Source organism: Pempheris klunzingeri, chromosome 6 (genome assembly GCF_042242105.1).
Source record: "Pempheris klunzingeri isolate RE-2024b chromosome 6, fPemKlu1.hap1, whole genome shotgun sequence".
Classification (NCBI taxonomy): domain Eukaryota; kingdom Metazoa; phylum Chordata; class Actinopteri; order Acropomatiformes; family Pempheridae; genus Pempheris; species Pempheris klunzingeri.
Genome location: NC_092017.1, coordinates 14,470,071 through 14,488,488, shown reverse-complemented (window position 1 = coordinate 14,488,488; position 18,418 = coordinate 14,470,071). Strand labels below are relative to the sequence as shown.

General features: G+C 41.2%; 1 protein-coding gene across 1 annotated transcript in view; it reads right to left on the bottom strand.

Annotated features, from left to right (window-relative positions):
- Positions 1 to 18,418, bottom strand: part of xpr1a (xenotropic and polytropic retrovirus receptor 1a) — a 67,292-nt gene that overhangs the window by 16,896 nt on the left and 31,978 nt on the right. The window contains exon 4 of the mRNA XM_070832403.1: positions 942 to 1,043. Coding sequence (XP_070688504.1) covers positions 942 to 1,043 — 102 coding nt within the window. The remainder of the gene's footprint in view (positions 1 to 941; positions 1,044 to 18,418) is intronic.

Below are 18,418 nucleotides of genomic sequence, written 5' to 3'. Positions count from 1 at the left end.
GTTATTTACATACTGTTCTGTCTTAACCGAAGCAACTGTGCCGTCATTATCTGCAGCAGATCAGCATAATAAAAGACAAGTTAAAAAGACATGGCTTCAGCAGCAGCTAACAGCAGCTCTGATATATGTCAGTTATCAAGACATATACTGTTGTTAAAGACTCAAGAGGTTCAAAGTTTCTTCAGCGCTTCACTAAATCAACCTCCTGCTAACAACATCTACAATGATTTATATCTTGTTTGTTTGCTGCTCTGGCTATCCATCTGCCATTGATCTCCCTTCATTATGAGCTGGAACAATCTTGCCAGTCAACCTCGGCCCTCAGCTGACCTGCAGTTTCACAAACAGCCTCTAGAGGAAGCACCATCGCTCTTTGGATGCCTCCCACTGTCCCCAGGAGCTGAAGTTCAAAACCAGAAGGCAACCGACTGGTACCAAAATACCAGAATATATTATGGCTGCCTTCTCATGTTACACAGCACACACATACTCCGTTGCTCCCTGAAATACACACAGGCAGGCCTGCTCGCCAAAACATGACAGACACTTGCGACTTAAATCAAATGACCGAGATTAGACGCAATGTCATTTGGCACTGAAATAGGAAGCTTAGTACAGAGTAAATAAACAACACAAATATCTAAAATCATATTAGATATCAAAGATTTCCAGAGTAAACATTGTTATAGTATATAGTTATTGGAGACATTATTCTACACCAAATGTAAAATTGTTAGGGAAATTAAAAGTTAATTTAAGATCTGGAGTTTATTTGCAGCTGAAGGGAGCATTATTGCAAAGCAGAATCAATAATATAGAATACTTTCTGTATTAAATAACGGTGATATTGCTTCATATTGTAACTGCCTGTCCAATAATCACACTATAACCGTTTCAGTTGGTTGATCTGAAATTGCTTTGTTACTAAAGTAAATAAATACCTGAATAGAATGTGTTGATTTTCAGGAGCTCCTTCTCGCAGGTCTGGAAAAATCGTTCCTCAAACTTAGCGTAGTACCTCTTCACTGTGTCTTCATCTGTGACTGGAGAAAGAACAAGAAGAGGGACAAAAAATGGTGATTAGCTGCTTGCCGAAGGACACAAGTATGTAGTGGTATAAAGCACTGTTGCACATAATCTTGACCTAAGGATGAATAATGTTTCTCACTTCTCACAACTGATGAGAAATGAAAAAGCACAGTTTGAAAAAGATGAGGGGGAGAGAAAGATGAAGCCATGTCAAAACTCAAACTTCACAAGAGCAGTGAAAATACAGCAGCACACATACTGGAGGAATAAGTTATTGAAACATGTACCTGGTAGTTCTCTCCATGCTTACATGTTATTTCACACCATGTTAGGTGATAACAGGTGAGACAACATCTCAATACAGAGAAGGTGAGATAGCTAAATGTTGATTACTTTCAGCTATAAAAAAGTTTTTCTTTCTTTTTAACAGATAGTGATATGTAAGAGTTGAGAGAAAGAGAGTTGTTACTGTTCTCCTTATTGAGATAACTGTCAATAGTTATTAATTAAGTTAATATTTGAAAGGAAAAAGTCATCACGTGTATGAGTGAAGGAGCTTGTTACAGTATCAAAGCATTTAAATACATAAGCAAAAAAAATATATCTGAAAACAGTTTAGTACCAAAAATGAATCTAATAATTTTGAATGATTGAACAGGAGGATACAGAGTTGTTTATTTTGGTGTATTTTGCTTTGTTTTCTTGACCTACAGGTGTCTGACTCAGCCACTATTCCAAAAACAAAGGCAAACAGACACACATTCAGCTTTATTCTAATTTCTACAATTACAATTAGATCACCTTCCTTCCGTCTCTCTTCAGTCTCACTGAGCGCTGCATGTCTTTTTCAGGAGCAGCCAATTCAATAAGCATCGATGCTCTGTCTCATATAATGCTCTGCCTCACTCACAGCAGGCTACCTGACACCTGAAAGAGCTTAAAATGTGGCCATTGGCCAGTTCAAAGCCCACAAAGTGTATACACACTCAGGCGCAGACACACACACGATGAACCTCTGCATCACGCTCACACGTATACTAAAACATTCTAGTAGATTCCTACTAGATCACACATATTTATTAAATATCAACCAATAATTAATCTTCAGTGTGCCTCACATGTTCTGTCCAGAAACAGTTAACCCATTTATCACAGACATGGTGCGTCACCACCCGTGTCCGTAAATATCAAAGGAAGACGTTCATTCCAAGCAGAACAGATAGAACAGTTCTTCTTGATAAAGTAGTTGGCTGACACTGGTAGATGGAGAGACTTTCTATTCAACACAGTAACAAGAGAGAGGTGCCCTTGACAGCAGCCTGTCAAAACCGCTGCTCTATTCATTCACCCATACCAACATTTGCAGGAGTGGTGTATAAGCCTGTGATGAAGAAGAGTGAAAAAAAAGAGGAAAATAGAAAAATGTTCAATAGCTGTACATGGAAAATAAATGAGAAACTGGCTCCACACCTGTTAGGATATGAGTTAATTAAAGTCATAACTGAAAACGCTGTATAGCCTCAGGTTTAGTGTAGAGGAGAGTAAAACCTCCTACAGCAGATGTATGAGATCTGCTGAAAAATACCCTTCAATGTATGTTCACTCAAATTCTATGAGTTTATCAAAGTAGTGCTCATTAAACATCAAAAACATCATTACAGTAACTGAAAAATGGGAGCTCATTGGAGTAGTTTGTAAACTAGAACAAACTTCCATTTAGCATCAACAGTGACTTTTTATTGAGGTCGAGAGACGGAGAACAATGAAAAAGGGCAGTTGTAGTAGTTGATGGTGGCACAGATTCAGTGGTAGGGATAAACTTGAGCTCAAATTAAGGAGGGGAAATTGTCAAGACATACTACATGCTGTACCTGAGTGAACAGGTCATTAGTTTGTTGGAGCTCCAGACAAACCCATTTCATAAAGAGAGAGCAGAAGAAGAAAAGAGTGAGGGGAGGGAGATGTTAAGAGGAGATGAAATTAACTTAATGTATACTGAAAATAATGAAAAAGAGTGAGGGAGAGAAAAGGAAGCAGATGGTCTCCAATCTGCCTCATGCTTCTACATGTCTGTCACAGTTCAGCTGCAGTCACAACTCTTCCAGCCTTACAACCACAAAGAGCTGACAGGCCGACTGATGCAGATGGATGGATGACTGTCTGGATGGAGGGACGCGTGCCTGAAATGCTGACCAATCAGCTGGCTAGCAGGTTAGCCAAATGGCTGAGAATCAGTCAGTGTGCCGTGACAGAATGACTAATGGTCCAACATGCTCCTTTAGTTAGACCTGCAGTCGCGCAGCAAACTGAGCTGCACGGTATTTCAAAGTAAAAGGTTACAGGCTAATGAACGCCTCTGAAAGAGCACTAAAGGATGGAGACGCAGAGTAGCATGAGGGAAAAGACGAGACATGGTTAGTGCACTGTGGATCGTTCAGCATCAATGGAACCTTTCCTATACAATAATTAGATAGAAATCAATGCCCACAAATTAGGCAACACATTCAAAACCTTATGACTTCTGCTCTAAACCACCTGTTTGGACGTGAGGATTTTCCACCAACAGGCAGCATCTTAAACTGTGGTGTTTACACTATTTGAGGTACATGATGCCGCTTAGTCAGGGAAAAAAGTTGATCTCAGGCCTTGGAAAAAAACAGGCAAATGTCAATCACAATACCTGCAATTTCATGGCGGAAAAACACATTTCATCGGGTAACATTTCTGTTTTTTTAACAGTTTACTAACATCATTAGAAACTGTCAAGGAGTAGATTGCATTTAATAGCTGTTGTGGAAGAATACATGTGTATATTTTGTGGAATGACCTTTTTCTCTCACTTGGATACTGACTAGCGGAGTGAGTGTGTTGGTGGATGAAAGTGTATATGTGAGGGCACTTTGCAGGTATAGAGGGGGTTATGAAATTACCTTGCACCCCCGTCTCTTTGCTTCCTGCTGGCCTTATGCACTGCTGAACACGTCTGTGTAGGTGTGTATGTGTATCTCCACATATCAGTACACGCACACATCTATTATGTGCACAAGTCGTGTGACGTGTAAGAACAAAAGGCGCCAGTCAGCGCCAGTTCATCCTCACAGCTGTGTTTTACAGAGGCTTCACTCTCTGCTAACATGTCTGCAGCTGCTGAGGTGATTCTGTCATCCATCTTCCCTCAGCCTGCCGCACCTTCAACCAGCTTGAGCATCATTAACATCTCATAATTACATTGTCTCAGCTCTTTACCCGCCTCCTTCGATGAATTGTACAAGTGAGAATGCAATGAAACCTAATTACAAAAACTATCTGAATTCTGTGGTGTCAGTGTGCATGGAAATCTGACAGCCTCTCTTTCAGCTCCACAGTATGGGTTCTCATTATCACAAGTCTGGGTAGATGATAATGGAGATGGCTTTCTGAAGTCCAACAGTGACCAAAGGGTGATTTGAAGATAGATAGAAGATTGGACTTAATGGACTTATGTAAGTGTATAAATGAGTTCTGTGCAAATGTGAAAATTCAACAATCATTATTTTGTTGACTTTCAGATACCATAAACCATTTTAATACATTGACACGTTTTTTTATGATGTAACAATGCTTTTCACTGAGAAAATCCCATTTCTAGATGTCAATTTTTCTCCGCTGTCACTGGACTCATCTGGGTCCTCTTTGGACTCATGTCTTAAGCAGAGTCGCTAGCATTGTGTGTGTGTGTGTGTGTTGTGTTTGACGCCAGGCCTAACAGATAATGATGGAGCACCTCAGTAAAGAACAACAGTTCTGTCGCTGTAGGGCTGTGGTGATACATGCCTCTTTCTGTGTATGTGTGCGTGTGTGTGTGTGTGTGTGTCTGTGTTTTGGACTTCAGCACAGACAACAACAACATTATTCTCTTGTTCGTTCTCTTTACCCTCTGAGAATTAACTGGACCTGAGTTTACAGTATTTGTGAGGAGATTCAGTAACTATGATGTCTATGAGTGACCATCCATGAGAGAGAATTTACAGCAGCAGAAGGGCTGCATTTACCTCACAGCGACATAACTGCTGTGTATCTACGATCTAATTTATATGAAGGTACAGAAAAATCAATATGTGGTTTGGCTAGATTTAGGAACATTTAACGACTGCAAATGACAACCATAAACTACGTTAGAGCCAGCAGTGGTGAGGCCTACATTTAGTTTCCTCACCTCCAAACTAATACATGAATCAATTATTTCATCAATCATTTATCAAGTAAAAATACCAAGCATTTGCTGGCTGCAGAGGACAAACTTTAAATTTACTGATTTTGTCCATTTTGTATCATTTAAATTAACTACTTTAGGTTTGTTGACTGTTGATCACACAAGATATCATGACACAGTTTTGAGCTGATTTAATGTGATTTGTCTTTAATTTAGTACATCAAATAAACAAAAAACTGTGGTTGTATATTCAATACAACACAGTATATTAAACAGTATATTAAAGTGAACAGTTTTAAAAACAGCAAATGTTTGGCATTTTCACTCAATAAATTGAAATTGTTGATGATTAATTATTATTACTTAAAATAAATAAAACCTAAGCATGTTTTTCTTTGTTTCAGCATCATCAGCACCAACAACTAAACCACTGGACTTTCAATGTCCTCTGAGGTGCCTCAACAGCAGTGTATGAAGGGTACCAAGGGGTTCTGTCATCAAGATAACAAGACATACTTGGGTACTTGGCTATGAGAAGAGTAGATCCAGTGCAGCATAGTGTGTTCATTCATTGGCTCCACTTTTTCAGACAAAGAATTGTGCTGGTAGCTAGAAAAACAACTCTTGACCTACAGTATTCCCAGGGCGGCTTGTAGAAGGCAGCCCCTCTCTCCGCTAACCCCTTCTTCTGTAGATCGTATAAATAAATGATGAGACAGCTTCCCTGCAGCCCCACTACTCTAAACCCCGAAACCCCTAACACACACACACACACCCAACCCCCAACTTCTTATATTCCCATACAGGCGTTCCATGACGCGACCCCATAAAACCAGTGCATAAATCCTTCATGGAGACCCTCTAGTTTGCTGACAGTGAGAGAACAACAACAACCGACGCATACACATCACTCTGTACCACATCCTTCACAACGCAAACTTGGTTTTCTAAAAGTAGAAGTAGTCGTCACAGATTTTGCCAATTAAGCTTTCAATTTGGAGAGTCTCTATTTACTATTATATTCACCTTTTGCTCTATCACCTCTTTCATGCTGAAAATCTATGCCTCTTAAGTTGGGAGAGGCAAGAAGGGTGCAAGGGCTCTGAGAAGAAGAGCAACATTTCCTCTGTGTTAGGAGCTGAGATATCATTTGTTATTACATTGGAGCCTGAAGAGAGGGAAGAGGACACAGCATCTATGTCTTCACAATCCTCTAAAACTCACACAAGTAGAAAAAAGCCCACTCACTGGGACACACACACATTGTGTGTCCCTATTTTTAAGCTCCATTTATCCCATTTAATGACACCACACTGCAGGATATAAACAATGTACTGATAGCATTACTGTCGGGGGAGCTGAAGAGGCCATTACATTCTGGTTGTCGTCGTATTAGCTTTGCTTATCTGTTCCCTCCAAACACACAGGTGTAAATCACAAATGAAGAGAAGGACAAACTGAGCAATAAAAGAAAATAGGATTGCGTTAACTGAGCTAATATTAATCTAGAGAGACAAAAACACTGAGTGCATAAAAACAGCATCAACATCCTCTAGTGCCTGGCTTTAAGGAAGGAAACACAACACTAAAACCAACCAGAAACACCCACCCCCCACTCCTCCATCTCGCCCCCCGCCCCTCCTCACTTATTCCCATTCAGCCCTCCAGCCACAATTAATTCTACCAATCATCTCTCTCATCGAGGCCAGGGGAGCATTAAGAATGCACACTCACTGGGCTAGACTGCCAGCCAGGGACAACCAGAGGCAAGATGAGGAACTACTGTAGCTCCCAATCCATTGTGTACTATTTATACTGCCAGACTGCAAGCTAAGCAGCTCCAAAAAAATACACTGCACCGGGGCAGAGTAATGAAAATGATAGGAGGGAGAGAATCACATATTCAACACTTTCTGCAATGTGATAATATCATTGTCTTGTGTGTCTGTGTGTGTGTGTGTGTGTGTGACAGGAAGAAAGAGAGAGATTCAGAGGGAGAAAGAGCATGTGTGAGGCACATGTGATGGGTATATTACCAGCAGCCAAGTCATCGCTTGATGAGAGGGGGAGAGTAAAAGCAAGAGGCCATATGGGGTGTGAGATGATCCTGGGGACCAGACGGAAAACACACAACACCCAAAAACACTGGAGAATAGTATGAGAGAGTCATAGTGAGGGAGGAAGAGAAATAGAGAGACAGTGAGAGAGAGAAATATGGGAGAGAAGCGATATGAGGAGAGATAAAGCCGGATAGGAGGGATGGAAGAAAAATAGATGTAGCATGACAAATCCAAAAGCCTTGTAGGTTTGATACTTAAACCTCTTAAAAAACATATCACTGCGTGGATAAAGTCCCAATGCAACTTTGTTAGGTGATTTAACTGTAATAACTACTGTATATGACAGACTGAATTAATGAAATGTAATGTATACCTGTTTCTGAATGGAAACATATGTGCCTTAATGGCCATTGGCCACAGAACAAGACATTCAGCTTACTGGAGAGAAGATGCTAAAACATTTGCGATACGTAATTTAAAGTCAACACTAATTCAAAATAAACCCTATACAGCAAGATTTGACTGGTTGGATAAACTGATTACATGATATGAAGAAAGTAAGAGAATTAGAAATCAATCCTACAATATATAATATAAATGTGGTTAAGGTGGAACATGTGGATTACTGAGATTCCTTGTTGTTACTGTGCATTGTTTTGCTTTATGTCATGTTGTTATGCTGTACCAGTGATATGTGATTTTTCTGATGAAAAAGGAGTCCATGGATTCCTGGTAGATGGTAAAACACTGCATATGTGAAGTACCGGTGTAGTACTTTAAATACTGGGCTGGAGATCTGTCCAAGGTACTGAAATCACACAACAGATGGTTTGCAAAAGGCCTTTTTCACAGAGGACATTTTGACATGTCTCAGTAGGAAAAGCACAGGTGCAAATAATAAAATTAACAATGGATGAATTCCATTTAGCTGAATCAGTTACTGAATCTTACTGGGACACTTCAAGAGGACTGAGCCATTAAGCACACCTGTGCTTTTCCTACTATGTTGCGAAAAACTCGTGGTGTAGTTAATATGGAGTCAGAAGGGAAGTACTGGGTCATCCCCAGAAAGATAAAGTACAAATTGCAGGTCATGGCGTGTGTGTGTGTGTGTGTGTGTGTGTGAGAGACTTTTATTCGAACTATATGACTAAGTAGGAACAAAAGACAAAAACTTTTCACTGGGTAGCAATTACCTGAGTGAGTCCTCAAACAAGACATCCATGTTGAGACAGCAGCCTGATGGATGTACACTAATAGGCAAAGTTTCTAAGTTTCTGAGAACCACGTGAAGTGGGTCATGCTTGTTGTACAACAGGGTTACTGTTATGTCCATAGTGTTTCCTGTATATCAGAAAAAAACAAGGCACAAAGCGTGTATGTTTGTGGATGTGTGTGTGCATGCCTACCAAACTTCCATTGTGGATAAAATCTGCCTTTTCTCAGCACATTTGTATTAATCCCTAATAGTTCCCGTATCCTTTATAAGCCCACATGTATGCAGCCCAGCTGACGGCATAAGAGACACACACACATTTGGAGCAGCACACCACAGAAACAAAACAAAAGCATTGTGGTGACTCGATGTGGAGGTTAGCGGAGGGGTAAATGGGCGGTTGAAAGCACAGAAGGAGTATAAATGGCAATAAAGGAGACGAGGGAAGAAGTTAGATGAGGTGGAACTGGACAGAGGGGAGAAGCAGGCCACAGATTCTTCCAATCAGACAAACAGGAAGCCCACAGAAAGCAGTATTATTGACCAGGGGGCTGATGGGAAAGTTAATCACTCCTACTCTTCATTCTTCAGACAGTAGTCCCCCCCCCCCCCCCCTCTCCCTTTCTCCAGCCTCTTCTTATTTTACTAAGCTGCTGCTGTGAAGTGTTATCGCAGGCAGTCAGAGCGAGGCGAAGTTTGGCCCAGACCTCTCTCTCTCCTCCCAGCAACATGCAGGGCCTTGAAGATCAGGATAGTTTCTGAGACTCTCACTGACTCCCTGCATCTCTCTATAGGTAGATACAGAACGAAGGAAAAGGCAAACTGATAACTGTGTGAATTAAAAGCTGATTCATCTCATCGGGTGAAATGTTCGCCTGGCTTCAGTCACGTCTCTCAAACTTTGTCAGACATCTTAAACCCTTTCAGATATAGAGTATTTCAAAATACACTTGTCTGTGCTGCACTGTCTAGTCTGAACAAACTTTGTTTTGATTAGCATGTGTTACATTTCTCATTCTAAGCCATATCCATGCTAGCTTTTTAATGTGATATTTATTGATAATATCACGTTTCTATAGACAGTCTGCCATGGCTCGGGTAATGCAGACTTTAATCCTCAGCCAGGAGTCCAATGAAGGATGTGGATAAGTATCAGTGTCTCAGTATGCAAACTCACGTACAGAGCAAAATCCCTCATAAAACATTAATTGAAGCAAATCTAATCTTAAGAGACCAGGTCTGATTTCATGAAAGTTCTTTTAAAGAGAAGCGCCGCTGTGGAGCCTGTGAGGTGATTGTAAGATGACTCTGCAGAGACTCCAGGATACGTTTACTAACTAACTGACTAACATGTGGGCTAATGTGCAATATCCTTTCATTCGAAGCACAGTTTGGTGGCTACTACCATTTACCCTCCGATCAAATTACATCTGCTTAATTTCAATAGCAGCAAATTATTTCTCAAGTTTAATTTTTATTTATCAACCCCACTGCAAAACCTGGCATTTACTGTCATGTGCCATGTTATAATACAACAAATTACATGGTATCTTATACGGGACATTTAGCCACAGCAGAATTGATACTAGACACTGACTGGCTGAATCACTAAACTGAAGTGATTTAAACACTCACAGAAACACCAAACACAGGTCCACACTCAGAAACACAGTTGTAGTATAAATGTCAGAAGGAGAACAGCATGATGGAGGGACAAATATCAGGCACAGCAGGCCCTTCTGGTAGTTCCCACCACAATATGTAACCACAAAGTGTGTTGCTTACTAGAATTTCTGTTTTTGTATCTGGCCCTGCAGAACCAGTGATTTATACTGGTTACCTGAGGCCTCAAGTGCATCACACATGAAGTACATCAGTGTGTTTATGAAGTACAGGATCCTATCACTTTGATAATTATCGTCACTGAAACATCTGTCCAGGATTAGCAGAATCAAAAGGAAATGGTACAATAGAAATATGATGTTTATTTGTTTTGGTTTTTCTACAGCGCGACTATTACAAGTACATTTCAATTTGTGATCCCCATGAAATATGTGAAAGACACTGATGCTAAGGTAGATGGATGAAACATCTGTGTTAATGCCAGCTATGTGTCTACACAGACAGCATATGTCAAGAATAGTCGGTGCCAAAGGTTTGCATAATATTAGAGATTAGATTTATCCTTACAGACACATGGATGGCACTGCAAGAACTTCAACTTCACAGTGCCCACGTGTTAGAATATGTATGAGCCTGCTATGACTGTGACTGGACAATATGGCAGCACAGCGCTCAGGGTGGCTACATAGCGGGCTGCTCTGGGAAAATTATTTGCTCACTCACTGAGTTGGAAAAATGAAGGTTATATGAAGCATAACGTAATTTAAAAATTAGGGAAGAGTATGCACGGGGACGGAGGGTGTAGGAAGGTCATGAGAAGAGCCAGAGAAAGAGGAGCAGCGAGAGGGGGGAGGACAGGAGGGAGACTGGTGGTTGAGTGTAGGGTGGAGGGCAGCAGGTCTCATCTGCATAGTGTGATTTCACAGCACATGCCCAGTGCCTGAGGGGAATCTGTCAATTTGTGCCACACTGTGTGAGACCGTTTCTGTGTGCATGTAATTTCTGCTCTACTGTATGTTTTCGTGTTGTAAAGTAATTTATTCTTATGGTTATTTAACTTAATCTACAATTTAACGACCATTAAACTCGGATGAAGATAGTTTATGGTACTTAAAAGAGAGTGATAAGAGGTTTGCTGGGGTAATGCTTGCTCTACAAGGTATTTTCTATGGATGGTCAAAGCAGAGAAAACTAAAAAAAAAACTGCTTTGTCTGAACTGTGTGAATAGATACAGTGCAGAGTCCCCTATCTCTCAGGATCGCCAACTAACAGCTTAACCCCATTAGTCATGGCTGGTCTACATGGTCACGGCTCATTAGGATAACAATAAGGTTTATGTTCTGCTCTCAGCGTTACGCAAGCATGATTGATATTAATCATCATCTAGTCTGTGGAGAAAAGAGAGCATCAGAAATGCTTGACTGTGCTGCTGATGTCTCATTTCACTCTGCTCTGCTGGAGAGAGATGGAGGACCGGACCCTCTAATCTCTTGCTTTAGCGGCTCTTTTCCTTTCTGCCACCTTGGGCTGTCTCTTCATGGCTCCTTCGTCAGCTGTTCAGGAGGCAGCAGAATGCATTTTTACTTCCTCTCACACCTCTCTGCACTCCCATTTTTCCTCTTCACCGAGCTCGTTCAGTTGATCCATACGCAACCAAGTGGAAGGAATACAGGCGGCACCCTAGACTCACTGCATTCATACGGAAAATATATGGGCCACGTCTGTACTGGGAGGCCGCAGAGGAAGCCATCAGGGTCCTGTCTGCAGCTGCATTGTGCTACATGTACCCGTAATGTACTGTCGATCAAATTGTGTCCTATGTTTAAAGGGAACAAGGAGGGTAATCTTTTTTTATGTTTTTCAGCACCTGACAAAGACGATGGAGCACTGCTACAGTACAGCAGATATTCAGATGTAGAGGCTTTCAACATTTATTACAAACTGCTAATGAATAGGTCTTGTCTCAATTCATTTTTCTATTTATGTGCAGTTCAATTAGTGACAAGATTGGTCTTCTATATTATAGCCTGTGTGAACAAGCACCCGGTTTGAACGGCAGAGCAGAGTGGCTGTCTAGTAGATTTTGCATGACCTTACATCATCTACATCAGCTCCATTGTAATGTTGGCCTGCTGTTACACTGGAAACACACAGCATGTCGTAAGACAGAGAAGATCTCTGGTCAAACTGAATGATATAATAAAATAAGATTGGTAATAATATGGAAGACTGTAAGTGAAAAACTTTGAAACTGTGAAAGAATTGTTGAAAAAGAAACCATTGAGGAAAACGGGCTGATGCTTGCATGTCAAATGATTTGTTGTGCACCTTGGAAAGACTTGACATTGCTGATGGATGGAATAAGGAAATTAACTGTGTCACAACTGAAGCACCCATAATACAGTGGAGGACCAGGGCAGACTTAATGAAACGGGACTCTCACCACTGATACAATATACCCGACAAGAGAAGATATCAAAAGGAATAAAAGCTAAAGAGCAGTGATTGATGAGGAAGAGATAATTTGCTCAGTTAACAGAGGAAAGTAACGGCTGACCTTGAAATGTAATGGAATATTTAGGGAAATAACATGTTGGTTATAGTATCTGCAGTGTAAAAAAAGAAATGCAATCCTTCCTGGAGCTGGAGCCATAAACGCCCCACTGGAGCAGAGTCGCCTTTTGACGGCTGTAATAACACAAAACCACCTGGTTGGAAGAAAATTGCTCTTCCATTTCAGCGTCTAGATTTGTGTGTGTGTGCCCGCGTGTACTATAAATGCACCAATAGCCTTGCATGTGTTTGAGTAAGAGTGTGTGTCCTGTCCCATTTTTGAGAGCTGGTTGGCTGGGAGTGACATTGTCATTATCGACATCTCTCCCCGCTCCCCTGGATCCTGTAGCCATTAGCAACCAACTCCAGGAGTTGGCTTCTCGTCTGCTGCAGCCAATTGCTTTCACATCACTGTGCAACTGTGTGCATGCATGCGAATGAGCAGGTGTCCTTTTCGTTTGTGTGTGTATGTGTGTGTGTGTGTGTGTGTGCGCGCACACTCCTGTCTGGATATTGCTCTATGATAGCAACATGATTGAGTGCATCAGTGTTGATTATTTGATAAAATGCAGAATCACAGTTACTCATTTATTCCAGATTTATTTCTGTGTTAAGACAAATGTTCCAGGGCAGCATTTTATCTCCACAGAGAGAAAACACACATACACATATCATACTAGCCATGCTGAACAGAAAACTGCACACCAGGAGGAAGCGGTCAGCAAAAAATAATCAATAGGTGTTGATTAGGCCTACTCAGTACCTTTGTATTGCATGGCAAGCAACAGCCCTTTTTTCTGTGTGCCTGGAAATCAATACTCTGATCTCCGATTAGGCCGGGCTGCACATCTCACTGAGCAGAGGAAAAAAGCACCGACTGACTGTGAAACGAGACTGAAAGATAGATGGCCAAATAAAACAATATTGCAGGTCTAGTTTCCCAGGACACAAATTAAGCTGAATGCATGTTCCTAAAAGGCATCAGAGGAGGGCATTTTAGTTGTAGATGGGACATTATTCTGTTTACTTCCAGCTCAAAGCATCTAATGAGAAATGCCAGCAAATACAGAGCTGTTCTTTGTGCAGCACAGTTGTTATTTTCAGTGATAAGCAGCACTGAACATATATGATCTGTCTTTATACTGGAGTCACTTACATTCAAACCTCAGCTCTCTAAAGCACAGCCATTGCATAGCTGGGTAATTAAATGCTTTGCTCAAAAGCATCTCAGAAACACTTCCCCCGTGTAGACTCACAGACAGACCACAGATTTGGCAATATTTTAACCTTTGGGCTGACACTGACCCTTTACATAGCGGAGTCTACACTCCAGGCACTTCCTGGCACAGTAACATGAAAATCCTTTTATATTGAAGGCCCCGCTGGGAGTGTGTGCGTATAAAAAAACTCCTCTCTTTCCCGTTTGGCCTGGAAACTCTGGCTGTATTTTAGGAAATACTGCAGATGTGAGAGAAAGAAAAAACACTTTAGATTATGTTTATCAGCTGACTAAACACTGAAAACTCAAATTTTGTAAAGCTGCTATACAATAAGTCTAATTAAGATGTTAATAGGTGAAACAGATACTTTATCTATTGCGAAAGCCCCGCAAAATGTCCTCTGAAGACTAAACACATCAGACTCAAGGGATTCTATTTTTAGAGAAGTGGATGTTCACAAATATTGACTGAACCCTTCAATATACTGTAGGACTGCAGTTTGTTTGTGAATATGGTTTTTCAGTGCAACAGATTAAAAGCCCACTTTTTCAGTGCAGATATGTAGTGCATATAGAGACAAATATACAGTGTTTATTAACTATGCTAATAAGTCTTTGTCTCTGTTACCATGGGAGCTGGTCATGTGACAAACCACAGGGGTGTGTCTATACGCATCTAAGAATACCTGTGAGAAGCTTCCGTGTGTGAGAGAGACAGAGAGGGGGGGGGGGTCATATATATGAGAGCATATATCATAGCTACATTACTGGCTGGCTGGTGCGTTTAATCAGGCCAGTAATAAAAGCAGGGTGGGCTGATGGAGGAGAGTCCTCTGGGAGTCGCAGCTCTTTGTGTCTCTCAAACCCCTCTGGACCAGGACAACCTCTCCCTCTCACCCCCACAACACCATCCTCCAACCCCCTACTGACATTCCTATTCCCATTTTCATTCATCTCTCCTCTGTTCTTTCTTCCTCAGTTGTTGTTTCTAAACTCACTTTTAAGAATTTAAAAAAAAAAAAAAAAAAAAAACATTGTTCAGCTTACTCGTGCCACTGACCCTGATAGCGGGGCCTAAGACCTTCAAACAAACCATTCCCCTTTGTGGTCACACACCTGTACCCCACTCCTTCAGCTAAGCCGCCCTCCTTTAGTGCAGAGCGGCCCCCCAGCAGATGATGGATGTGACAGGGGAGGCCCTTTGGCGACTCTGGGCCCCAGTCTAGCTGATGGCTTATTCATTACAGCAGGCTTCAACTGTCCTTTAAGGACCCTAAAATGCCACAGAGCAGAGCTGTGCTCAACACAAACACCTTTATTGTGATGGATGTGGCAGCAGCCGCACCGCTGGAGCTACAGGTATCAATCCTGCTGCAGGGTTGCAGAATTTCACCTTTGTAAATGTTGCCTTTTAGCTGGCGATCGGAAAGTAATTAATCACTCTTAATTAATTAATTATTATTATATATATTATATATATATATTAATTATTACCACATAGGTTTTTAGAGTGACTGTGCTTGGTCAGTATTAATGCTCAGCATTAATACCATTGCTCTACCACCATACTGTAGATGTAACACAAGTCTAATGGTATTAGTGACATTTTACTAAATCACTCAAAAAAAAACACAACACTGAAGCACAAAATAGTATGTGTCCTGTAATGCCTTGCACTTTAACGTAAGCTGTACATCTCTGAACATTCATGATAACATTTACCTTTCTCAATGTATTTACAATGTATTAAAATCTATCTTATTTCATTTTTTATTAAATTTGCTGAAAAAATGTTTTCTGTATTGAAAATGAATTAGATTTCATAAATAAATGGAATTAACAAACCGCACATTTACAGTTATTTAAAAATAACCTGACGATAAACTCTTTCTGCAGTGGAGCTCTGATGGGTTCAGACTGAGTGGAGCACTGACACAGACAGCATGTGCTTAAGTTCGTCTTCTTTCACTTTGTTCACTAATAGGAAGGTTAACGGTCTGCTTCATAGTCTGTTAATATTTTACAGAGAAAAGCTGCAGTGGTCTCACTTTTAGCCTTTCATCAGGTGTGTGTGTGATTGTGAACCATGTTGTGCATATCTGAGCCTGTCTGAAACTTAGATTGTGTGTGTACCTGAAGCTCTGTGCTGTGAGTGTATTTTAAACAGCAGCTCTGTGAAGGCTCTTTCGGTGACCCAACATGATAAAAAAGACTTTGTACCAACACCAAAGCAACAGTGTTTTAACAGAATGACACAGTCATCATGTAGGCACCATAGTTATTCTCTAATTGACTAATGCTCGCACATCCAGCTCTCGTTTCTCAGCCAGGAAGCTGTAAAAGAAACAGCCATCCAGTACAACAGTCTTTGCCTGTATGGTGCTTCAGGCAAACACTTGTAACTTTATCTGAAGGCAAGTTCAGTCTGAATTATATTAGTCTCCTTACCACACTTCCTAACACTTCCCCAGCTGTCTGTCTGTCTAGTCTGCCTATAAACTATCCTGCAAAGGAGCCCAAACTGCAGTAGTCCTTCATCTGTGTCAACAGTAGCAGTGACAGTGCAAAGTTCCTGTGTGGGCTGGCAGGCTAAAGAGGAGTGATTACAACTGAGTGGACTTTGGCCTCGGGGCCAGCAGGAGATGGATGGAGGCCAGAAAACAGAGCAAGTGACAAACAAGGCGTCTGCTGAGAGGAGGACGGTAACAATGCTGAGAAAGAGAAAACACAGCTGGAGATTCAAATCGATTCATCAACTAACTAAAAGGGCAGATGAAGGTCATTTCCCCCTTAAATGACCCCTGACATACTACAATCAAAGAATAACTTATAGCTATGAAAACAAGCACAAGTTCTTTCACATGTATCCACCACTAAAGGCATCTCTTTCATGTGCACTCACAGCAAATCACCACAGTGCTTTGTTTTTGAAGTGACATGCTCTCCATCTGTCTCCCTCCACCTCTTATCTCATTTTTCCCCTGCTCAGCTCACGAAGGAGGAGGGTTTTGCCCCTCCTTTACAATTCCTAATGAGGCTCCGTGTGTGTTTCTGTGTGTGGTACATATGTGTGTGTGTACATTACTGAATGCACTGGCCTGATAATGGGTGCCTCATTGTATTACCATGGATACAACTGGATGTCCATGTAGTGAATTCTATTATGTCCTGTTTGTCCCTCTGGAAAAATCCGTAACAAGGAAATCCTTACACTGATCTCACGTCCAATCATACACCTAACCCGAAGATAGAAAAGGGCACAGTCCTTTCTTTCATTTTAATAATTTATCAATGTTTAGCCTTGGAGCTAACTAGTGAGCAAACATTTCAGGACAGCTACAAACAATAACTTAACATTTTTTATTAGTAAAGCAGCCAATCCTCACAATTGAGAGGCTAGAACCAGCCATTTTCTGATGAATTGCTTAAATGATTGTTTCATTTTTCTTCTAAACACAAAAACTGCTTTCTTCACTTTGTAATTACAAAGTTGCAGGACAGTGTTTTGTGTGACGCCTCGAGCTCCCGCAGTGTCCAGACTACAGTGACCTTTATCAACCGGGATGTCTGAGGCTGATATTGGGGTTATTAGTATTCTAATGTCATTCTAATGCCAGTTAGAAAGACGCCATGGGAAATTGATCTTACTTTGCTAGAGAGCATGTCATGGTGTGTGTATGTGTGTGTGTGTGTGTGTTTGTGTGTTCAGACTGCTAATGTGAACAAGATGGGCCAGTCACACAATGAATGGCAACAATACACAAGGTGAAAGGTCAAATTGTTACTGATGAGATCTTCGTAGGTGTGCCGTTGTGTGTACACATACAAACACACACACATCCATCCCTCAACAAACAGAGGGTGGATGAAAGAGCCTGCAGCTGTGGTTGGAGGATGGGAGATGAGGAGGAAGAGGATGGGAGGATGACTGGATGCTGGGTGAGTGAGAGGGGGTGTAGAGCGTGTGGGCGACTGACACACAGACAACAAAAGACCAGCACTGCCCCAAAGTTCAAAAGAGCTCTTTCAACCAAGCATCAACCAATGTGCACACAAACACACATGAATACACCAACAAACATGGTCCCACTGAATCCTTCATCCACTGATAGAGCTGTATTTTCACATATTGCTTGTGGGTTAAACAGAGCTCTACAACAGCAATTAACTGATTGTATGTGTGTATGTTTCTGAATGGTTAATCATTTATCCCTCTGTATTGGGTAATCAGGGGACACTCCAGAGTCAGACCCAAGGACCACACACTGATGCTTTTCCTGTCCAAGGGCTCTTGAGGATGGTATCGACATTTATTTGACAAGGCGAGAAGCACGAGAATGAAAATCCAGACCATTTTTCAGTCAAAAGAAAGGCATTTCTAATTTCCAATATTAAAGAGTCGACTCTCTTTAAAAGCACCACTGCTGTAGTCGTGGAGCTCCGCAGGTGGCATCGGCTTTGTGGTCTTAGCTGCAGCATCACCACTCCCTGTGGAGAACAATCATCTCTAATGTACATTCCCTAC